General features: G+C 59.4%; 1 protein-coding gene and 1 long non-coding RNA gene across 2 annotated transcripts; one reads left to right on the forward strand and one right to left on the reverse strand.

Moving 5' to 3' along the window:
• The first annotated feature begins 2,483 nt into the window (after positions 1–2,483).
• On the forward strand, positions 2,484–3,989 carry LOC104580695 (uncharacterized). The gene has a single exon (XM_088532018.1). It carries the CDS (start codon positions 2,484–2,486, stop codon positions 3,987–3,989), a length of 1,506 nt encoding a protein of 501 aa, XP_088388144.1.
• A 5,036-nt stretch (positions 3,990–9,025) lies between these two features.
• Positions 9,026–10,069, reverse strand: LOC148593153 (uncharacterized). Its single transcript, XR_015913787.1, has 2 exons — positions 9,936–10,069; positions 9,026–9,104 (listed from the first exon to the last, which is right to left on the reverse strand). It is a non-coding gene; the product is annotated as an uncharacterized LOC148593153 (long non-coding RNA).

Below are 10,069 nucleotides of genomic sequence, written 5' to 3' on the forward strand. Positions count from 1 at the left end.
TCCATAGGGAGGGGGGGGGAGGGCGCGTCCATTCCCTGAGGGGGGGGAGGGGGGAGGCGGGCGCGTCCATTGAGAAACGGAGTGGGGGGGGGGGGGGGAGTTGGGAGCGCCCATTCCATAGGGAAGGGGGGGGGGGCGCGTCCATTCCCTGAGGGGGGGGAGCGGATGAGAGAGGTGGGAGCGCCCATTCCATAGGGAAAGCGGGGGGGGGGAAGGGGATGGGAGCGCCCATTCCATAGGGGAGGAAGGTGGGAATGAGGTGGGAGCGCCCATTCCCGGGGTTTGGGGGGGGGGGCACCCCTGTTGTGTGTGAAGTGGGATCGTCCATTCCATGGTGGGGGGGGGGATGAGGTGGGATCGCCCATTCCATGGGGGGAGGGGGATGGGGAGAGGTGAAAGGTCCAGTTTTTGGTGGGGGGAGGGGTTAGAGATGGCGGCTCTGAGGGGGGGGATCCTTCCTGTCGCTGTTGGGTGACCCCCCCCTCCGCAGTGTCAGCGCTGTGGGGGGGACATTGGGAATGTCGGGAATGTCAGGGATATTGGGAATGAGGGAACATCAGGAATGAGGGGACATCGAGAATGTCGGGAATGTCAGGGATATTGGGAATGAGGGGACATCAGGAATGAGGGGACATCGAGAATGTCGGGAATGTCAGGGATATTGGGAATGAGGGGACATCAGGAATGAGGGGACATCGAGAATGTCGGGAATGTCAAGGATATTGGGAATGAGGGAACAACAGGAATGAGGGGGCATCAGGAATGTCAGGGATATCAGGAATGATGGAGCTTTGGGAATAAGGGGACATCGGGAATGAGGGAGCGTTGGGAATGTCAGTGACATTGGGAATGAGGAGGTGTTGGGAATGTCAGGGGCATCAGGAATGAAGGAGCATTGGGAATAAGGGGACATCAGGAATGTCAGGAATGTCAGGGACATCAGGAGTGAGGGGGTATCAGGAATGTCGGGAATGTCAGGGACATCAGGAATGAGGGGGTGTCGGGAATGTTGGGAATGTCAGTGACATCAGGAATATCACGGGCATCAGGAATGAGGGGGCATCGGGAATGTCAGGGACACTGGGAATGAGGGGATGTCGGGAATGTTGGGAATGTCAGTGCCACCCGGTGCGGGGGGCTGGTTTGGGGGGGGACAGCCGGGATACCCGGGATGGGGTATCCATCTCTTGGCTCTCCGTGGAATTCCCAAGCCTTTTCCTGCCTTTCCGAAGACGGAGGTGCCTCGGGAACAAGCCCTGGGACACGGCTCGGCCTGGAACCCGCCGCCGTGCCAAACGCGCTGGAATTATCCCCAAATACGTGACCTCTTTCCCAATGTTGCTCCCTAGGTTTCCCGCAGGGAACATGTGCATGTGGCACCGGGAAGAGCCCGACGCTCCCGCTTCCGCCGCGGCCTTCCGTAAGTCGCCGTGTTCATCCCTGCTATCCCGCCGTATCCCATGGGATGGGGAACAGAGACCGCCCCAAATCGCCCTTCCCGCTCGAGGCATCCGGATCTTTCCATCCATCCCGCTGCCTTTTCTCTGCATGGAGGAAGAGGCAGCCCTGGAACACATTTTTCCCCCCAAAAAAGCCTGGGATAGACTCTCTTTCCCACCCCTTTGTGTTTCTAATGGATTTAACACTTATTTTCACCTTCCTTCTATTTTTTGTCACCTTCTTAAGCCAAAATCCACACTTTACTCTTGTCTTTTGGGGCCTCCAGGCCGCTTAATTCCTTATTTTTCCCTCAATGCTCCTTTTTCCCAGCAAATAGGGGCCACAATATTCCGTAGCTTTTTTGGGAGAGACCAGCACAGCTTCGTGCTGGCTACGTGGGAATGAAAATATTTGTGTTGCAGTGCTAGTTTTCCTGGGAATTCCCTCTCTTGCAATTGGAAGTCAGGTAGGGATGGTGATTTAGGATTTTTGGGAAGAGCTAATTTTATTTTATTCGTTAAGTTTTTGCTGTTAATGAACCAGACTGTTCGCCAGGGCGCCAGCTCTGTCCACGCAGGCCCCATTCCGGTGCATCCCTGCAAATTCCCGGGAATGGGAGCGAAAGCAGCGCTCGGAGAACGGTCCGTGCTGAGGAGGCAGCCTGAAAATTCCCTGGGAAGGATAAATCCCGCTGTGGAATCCGCAGGAACTGGTGGCTTGGGACACCCGGAGGCCTTGGAGCAGCCCCCTATCCTGGCAGAGAGGGTTATCCCTGTTCCTGGTGGGACAAAGCCGCTCCGAGGAATTCGGGAAGCTGCTGGGAAACCCCTGGGAGCCTCCATTTGTGGTTCTAGTGTTGGGATCTCTGTCCCCTGTTTGGTCCTGTTGTTCCTAGGTTCAGGAATAAAAGGTTTTCTGGGGAATTCTGTGTCGTTTCTGGTGCCTCCTTGGGGGGTTTTGTGTCCCTGCGCGGCCTCCCTGTTTATCCCGCTGGGTCACGCTCTCTCCCTTCTCTCCCGTTTTTCCAGAGGGTCCTGGGAATCATGGAAGAGCAGCCGGCCTGTGAATTCCCCTTTCCCGTGAGGCGCATCTGCGTTTCGGGAGCGGACGGATCGGGAGATGAAGAGCAGGAGGCGGCTTCGGAGGACGACGCGGCGGGGAGCTCCCCGTTGGACACGGATGGACCTCGTGGAAAGCCGGGAGAGGACGCGGAGGCTCCGCGGGAGCCGCGGCCGTTCCGGCGGCGGCACCGGCTGTGCCTGAAGCCCGGGAGCGCCCCAGCGGCCGCGGCGTCGCCGGCGGACGGATCCGAGGAGCCGGGGCCGTCGCGCGGGAAGCGGCTCCGCTTCCTGTGGGGACAACGCGGGCGCTTCCGACGGGAGAACGGCCTGGAGGAGGCGCCGCGGAGCAGCGAGGAGGAGGAGGAGGAGGAGCACAAAGGCTCCCGGCCCTGCTCCCCGGAGCCGCGCGCCACGCCGGGCTTCGTGCAGCTCATCGACGAGCGCGGCATCTACTCCACGGCCAAGCTGGTGCTGGGCGGCGCGACGGGCGAGCCGGACGAGCCGGCGCCCCTGGGCCGGGCCGGCGCCGACCTGGAGATCCGCGAGGTGATCGTGGACGAGAAGCCCTTCCAGTGCGGCGTGTGCGAGAAGGCCTTCAAGCGGGCCTGGGAGCTCTTCAGCCACGAGGTGGTGCACAACGAGGAGCGGCCCTTCCGCTGCGACCTGTGCGCCGCCTCCTTCAAGCGCCACTCGGACTTCAAGAGCCACCGGCTGGTGCACACGGAGGAGCGGCCGTTCCGCTGCGAGCTGTGCGGGAAGCGCTTCAAGCGCTCCTCCAACCTCCAGGAGCACCGGCGCATCCACACGGGCGAGCGGCCCTTCGGCTGCGCCTGCTGCGCCAAGAGCTTCAAGACGCCCTACGAGCTGCAGCGGCACGCGCTCACGCACTGCACCGAGAAGCCCTTCAAGTGCGCCGACTGCGGCAAGGACTTCCCCACGTCCAACGCGCTGCTGCTGCACCAGCGGCAGCACTGCGACGACAAGCCCCACGTGTGCGGCGTGTGCGGCAAGAAGTTCACCTACGGCCACAGCCTCAAGGTGCACGAGCGCGTGCACACGGGCGACCGGCCCTTCGTGTGCCCGCTCTGCGGCAAGGGCTTCAAGCAGTCCAACGCGCTGTCGTCGCACGAGCGCGTGCACACGGGCGAGCGCCCCTTCGTGTGCAAGACGTGCGGGAAGGCCTTCAAGCAGTCGTCCTACCTGGTGATCCACGAGCGGGCGCACACGGGCGAGCGGCCCTACAAGTGCGACGCGTGCGGCAAGGCCTTCGCCCGGCCCTCGCTGCTGCTGCAGCACCACCGCGTGCACAGCCAGGAGCGCCCCTACAAGTGCAGCTTCTGCCACAAGTTCTTCAAGGACCTGGCCTACCTGGCGGTGCACGAGAAGGTGCACACGGGCGAGACGCCCTACAAGTGCAGCGTGTGCGACAAGGGCTTCGCGCACCCCTCCAACCTGCTGCAGCACCAGCGCGTGCACCGCGACGGATGAGCCCCGCCGGTGCCACCCGCGTGACAGGCACCACCCGGTGCCCTTCAAAGACTCGTGTGGACTTGGACCATGGGGAAGGCCAAGGGCTCCTCCACACTCTGCCCCTGTAACCGGTTGGGGGATCCCGGTTGTCCCAGTGGATATTGGCCTGCCCAGGAGCCTCCGTGAGCGTCCCGTCCATGTGTCACCCTGCTCCTTCCAATCGGGCCAAGTCCAGCAGTGTCCCCTGCTGCGCAGGGGCCACGAGGACCTTCTGCTCGTTGGGCAGTGGGTCCCCCAGGACGAGGAGCCGAGGCCGGTTACGTTGGTGCAACGGGCTCCATGCGGCGGCTCATGGTGCACTCGGCCGCAGAGCAGCCCTAGAGGAAGGAGCCTGGCGCATCGACGGTCGCTGTCGCGTTGACAGTCAACGTTGATGCTCGCTGTCGCGTTGACAGTCAACGTTGACGCTCGCTGTCGCGTTGACAGTCACTGTAGCGTAGACTGTCACCATTTGATGTTGACGATCGCTGTCACGTTGACGGTCAATGTTGACGGTCGCTGTTGCGTTAACCGTCACTGTCAACGTTGACGGTCGCTGTTGCGTTAACCGTCACTGTCAACGTTGATAGTCACTGTCAACATTGCTGGTTGCTGTCGCATTCACAGTCACTGTCACCTTGACAGTCAACGCTGACAGTCGCTGTCAACGTTGACGGTAGCTGTCACGTTGACAGTCAACGTTGATGGTCTCTGTCATGTTGACTGTCAACGCGACAGTCGCTGTCACGTTGACAGTCAACGTTGACAGTCCCTGTCGCATTGACAGCCGCTGTCTCGTTGACAGTGAACATTGACGGTCGCTGTCACATTGACAGTCACTGCCACGTTGATGGTCACTAAACATTGTCGGTCACTGTCACGTTGACAGTCGCTGTTGTGTTGACAGTCAACGTTGACAGTCGCTGTCGCATTGACAGTTACTGTCGCGTTGACGGTCAGCGTTGATGGTCACTGTCGCGTTGACAGTCAACGCAACAGTCGCCTCGCCATCACATTGACAGTCATCATTGACAGTCACTGTCAATGTTGACAGTCACTGTAAACATTCTCGGTCGCTGTCGCGTTGCCGGTCGCTGTCGCATTGCCGGTCGCTGTCGCATTGACGGTCACTGTTGCGTTGACGGTCGCTGTCGCGTTGACAGTCGCTGTCGCGTTGCCGGTTGCTGTCGCGTTGCCGGTCGCTCTCGCGTTGACAGCCCCGTGCCACCGCGCTGCTCACAAACACTAACCTCTTTCGTGCTGCTGTCGGGAGCAGAGCGCGGGGACGTCCCCACCGAGGCCATCGCTGGCCGCGGGGCGAGCGAGCCGGCGCCGTCACCTCTGCCCCTTCCCCCTTCCCGCAGGGCTGGAGCATCTGCCGGAGTTGCCGGAGCCCGGATCCGGCCTTGGGCTGCTCCCGGGTGACGTGGGGACCTTTCCATGAGCCACCATGTCCACGAGCCACCCCGGAGGGGCCTCGTGTCACACGAACCTCCCTGCGCCGGCGCCACGGGACCACGGGGACCTTCCCCTGGACTCTTGGGGACCCACGTCCTGCTCCGTTATCCGCTTCCGATGGCGCCGGGGCGGGAGGGAATGTGCTCCACACTAATTACAGGACCATTATTTAAGGATGTCTTGGCCTCGTCACTCCTTCGTGTGGCTGAATCCTTGGAGCGGCTCCTCTTTGGTGTCTACTTGGGGGCACTTTTCTCTGCAATGGGAAAACCGGGTCCTCCTGAGCTGGTTGGAACCTCGGGAGGCGACCTGGTGCCATCTTCACCATTTCAGGATGCTCTGGATGTGACGCCTTCAATTTTGTCACCCTAAGTCATATCACCCTTCCAAGCGGGAATTTCTCTTAAAGGAGAAAACGGTGGGAGCATTTGGAGGACACATGATAACTCTGAGGGCAAAACCTCCTTTTTTCCTGCTTTTTTCAGGACGGATCCAGATGTGGGCACTGCGGATCAGATGTGGGCGTCCTCCCCTATGGGGTCTGGAGGGATCTTTGGTGTTTTGGAGGCCAAAAGCAGGTTTAGGATGGTGCATCCGCTGTATTTCAGATGGGGAAGACCTTCCTGCTCCTTCAGGCTGCAGGTGGCTGTTCCCAGAGGTCTCCCTCAAAGCCGTTCTCGTGTCCTGGAGCTGTGTCCAACAGATGACCCTTATGGCCAGGAACTACCCAGAAACTGCAGTTGGCAGGGAAAGGAGGTGACCCCCGTTCCCGAGGAGCCCTGTGCAGCTCTCGTGCTGCTCGAGGTCCTGCAGAGCGCTCAGGCCATCTCCCAAGGCACCGTCCTGTCCTGTTGATCCATTCCAAGATGTTTCTCCTAGAGCCTCATGAGCTCCTTCAACCTTGATTGCCCCCCATATAACATCCCGCATCCCAAAATCCCACTATCCCCCCTCATCCAAAGCATCTGGATGGCAACATCCGCACCTGAGAGGAGTATCTGGACACTTCCCAGGTAACATATCCCCCCTTGGAAGCGATTACCTTGCATGGGGCATTGACCATAAGTTGGGGTAATTCCACGGGAATTTTGTCACCCTGTGGAAGCACTAGCAGTGGGGTAGTGTCATACCCACATAGAATCCCAGAATCCCAGAACGGTGGAGGTTGGAAGGGGCCTCTTGGGATCACCCAGTCCAACCCCTGCTCCAGCAGGGACACCCGGAGCAGGGGCACACAGTGGCATCCAGGTGGCTTTGGAGGTTCTTCCTCACATGGAGATGGAACCTCCTCGGGTTCAGCTTGTCCCCGTTATCCCTTGTCCTGTCACCGGCCACCACCGAGGAGAGTTTGGCCCCTTCCTCCCTACACTCTCCCCTCCGGTACTTGACCACGTTGACCCGATCCCATCTCAACCTTCTCCTCTCCAGGCTGGACAGGCCCCGCTCGCTCAGTCCTTCCTCATCCTGTAGATGCTCCAGTCCCTTCATCATCTTTGTGGCCCTGCACTGGCCCCTCTCTAGCAGCTCCAGGTCCCTCTTGTCCTGGGGAGCCCAGAGGTGCCCCCAATGCTCCTGGTGCCACCTCAGAGTGGAGCAGAGGGGCAGGATCCCCCCCTGGACCTGCTGGCAACGCTCCTCCTGCTGCAGCCAGGAGCCCATTGCATCCCGTTGGATCCCATGCATCCCGTTGGATCCCATGCATCCCATTGGATCCCATTGCATCCCATTGGGTCCTATTGCATCCCATTGCATCCCATTGGCCTTCTTGGCCACGAGGGCACGTTGCTGCCTCATGGGCAACTCGTCACCCAGGACTCCCCAATCCCTCTCCACGGAGCTGCTTTCCAGCAGGTCAATCCCTAATCCCTCCCGCTTCCTGGGTTCTTCCCGCCCAGGGGCAGGACCCTATGCAAGGGCCAAACCAAAGCTCCTGTGGCCTCTCCCCACGCTGAAACCCGGTGCGTGATGCTCCAGCATGAAGGGCAGAACCAAGGAAACTCCTTGGGAGCCACCACTGGCCCTTGCTCAGCCCACGAAGGAGCCCGTCTCCCCCACCGCGCTCGTGTGGAAGCTTGGGAACACTCTCCTCCTTTCATTTATTAGCAGTTTTTGGTAGCTTTCGTGCCCCGTTCGTTGGGCTCGTCCATGCCGACATACCCGCAGGCTTCTTTGGATCTCCTGGAGCTGCACAGAGGCTCCCGGAGTGGATTAAGGAGATGGTGGAAGGCTGGGATCACCCCCAGTGCTTTGAGTGCAACCCGTGGGACCGGCTGCTGTAAATGTCCAGCCCTGGCGGTCCTGGAGAGCATCTTGTCCTGCTGCATAAGACCTAGCTCCATGGTGCCCATCTACAGGAGCTCGGGGGCTCCCGAGACGTGCACCGAATGCGGAGGTGCGTGGGAAGGAGGAGGAGCGCGAGGTCCCTGCGATCCCGGAGGAGGGATCCTCGCCGGGGACCCCGGTGACGGCAGCGCGGGGGACGCGGCGCGGGGATGGTCTCAAAGGGCAGCGTCTTCCTTGACGAGCTGGGCCGTCTCGCTGCTGGGGTCCTCGGCCTTCGCGGAGAGGTAGATGGCTCCCATGGAATGGAAGGGCCGTGCCGAGCTGCTCAGCTCTGTCATCCGTCCGTAATCTGCAAGGGACAGGGGACACGGTTATTGGGCTGGGGACCGCCGAGCCCCATGAGCTTGGATGAGTCAACCCTCTGCTGCATCTTCTTGGACCGTGTTGGGGTCCAAGGTGCTGCTTGGACACCAAGGAGACCAAGGTCCAAGCTCTGCAGAGAAAGACCTGGGTGTCATGGTGGACGACAAGTTGACCATGAGGCAGCAGTTGCCCTTGTGGCCAAGAAGGCCAATGGGATCCTGGGGTACATTAAGAAGAGCGTCTCCAGCAGGTCGAGGGAGGGGATCCTGCCCCTCTGCTCAGCCCTGGTGAGGCCACATCTGGAGTATTGTGTCCAGTTCTGGGCTCCACAGGACAAGAGGGATGTGGAGCTGCTGGAGAGAGGCCAGCGCAGGGCTACAAGGATGATCAGGGGCCTGGAACATCTGCCCTATGAGGAGAGGCTGAGGGAGCTGGGCCTGTTCAGCCTGGAGAAGAGAAGGCTGAGAGGGGACCTGAGCAGTGTCTAGAAGTACCTCAAGGGAGGCAGTGAGGAGGATGGTGCTGGCCTCTTTCCACTGGTGGCTACCAACAGAACTAGAGGAAATGGCCACAAACTGAAACACCAAAAGTTCCACAGGAACTTAAGGAAAATTTTTTTAACAGTGAGGGTGACAGAGCCGTGGAACAGGCTGCCCAGAGAGGTTGTGGAGTCTCCTTCTCTGGAGATCTTCCAAACCCTATTGGACGCAGTCCTGTGCCACGTGCTCTAGGTGACCCTGCGTGTGCAGGGGGTTGGACTAGATGACCTCTAGAGGTCCCTTCCAACCTTAAGCATTCTATGATTCTATGATTTAGGGTTTTGGGGACCTCGAAAGGCAAAACGGGGCTCAATGATGGGGGGTCCCTCACCTGAGTCTTGGGCTGCTCTTCTAACGCATCGTCTCCTCAGCACCAGCCACAGCAGCACCCCGGAGAGCATCATGGCGAGGACGAGCAGCGCAATGAGCACGGAGCAGGACTTGGGAGAGTCTGCGGAGAGAGCAGGGCTCGGGGTGATGCTTTTGAACCCCTTTCCGAGCAGGAAAATCGAACCCCAAAACCTACCTCCACATCAGTGGCTCCCAAGGGATTTACTTAATTCAACCTTGCGGTGAGACCTGTTTCATAGCCAGACCTACAAGCCGTACCCCCAAGGGAAGGGCTTTAAGTGCTGCCCAACATATGTCACAGCAACGTAAGAGAGGGGACCTTGGACAGGTCACTGTGCGTATGAATCTTGGGGCAAAGCTGTGCTTTAAGCCACACTTAATGCCAAAAGCAGCATTTTCACTGCAGATCTCCATGCCTGCAGTTTGCTCCTTCCCTCTTGCCAGCGTAACTTCAGTGTCTTCCTTCAAAACAGCCCCCTGTTCTGTTATTCTTTGCATTTAACTCCGTAGAGGGGCATTTGGGGGTTGTTCACCTCTTTGAACCTCCTTTCCTGACCCTCTATCACTGGTAAGATTTCCCAGCTCCTAGGGGTGTCTTTTAGAAGTATATTGTATGCCATATGGTGTTTTATCACTGGAAATATTTTCCCACTTTTGAAGACAATGTTTTTTTTAAGATTAAATGTTGCAAAGTTCTCGCAGCTGTTTTAGTCCCCCAAGGATATCAAGCTGAAGCGTATTGTCACCCCGCTGCGCACGAGCTGTGCGATCCTCCAAAGAGGATCCTGCAGCTGCTCGACACCGAATTGCTGCATCCACCGTGCAAGCGCTTTGCCCTCTTCTCCCTTCCTTGCACGATTGCATCCTCAATTATCCCACTTTTTCAGCAAAAACAGCCGGGATGTGGGCTGCGGGCGTCCCCAGGGCTCACCTTTGGGGTCGGCGCACACCACGCCGGCCGCGGCGCCGTGTCTGCAGGGCGCCGGGCCCGCCTTGCTCTGCTGGCACTCCAAGAGCAGCGACTCGGTGCCCGTGCACCTCAACCCTTCCAGCAGCGCCAGGCCT

This window comes from Tinamus guttatus, unplaced genomic scaffold, assembly GCF_059628265.1.
Source record: "Tinamus guttatus ecotype Peru unplaced genomic scaffold, ASM5962826v1 Tinamus_guttatus_pri_ptg000447l, whole genome shotgun sequence".
Lineage (NCBI taxonomy): Eukaryota > Metazoa > Chordata > Aves > Tinamiformes > Tinamidae > Tinamus > Tinamus guttatus.

Bases quoted from the DNA above. Each gene is read 5' to 3' on its own strand.
- LOC104580695 (XM_088532018.1), top strand. From the start codon at position 2,484: ATGGAAGAGCAGCCGGCCTGTGAATTCCCCTTTCCCGTGAGGCGCATC.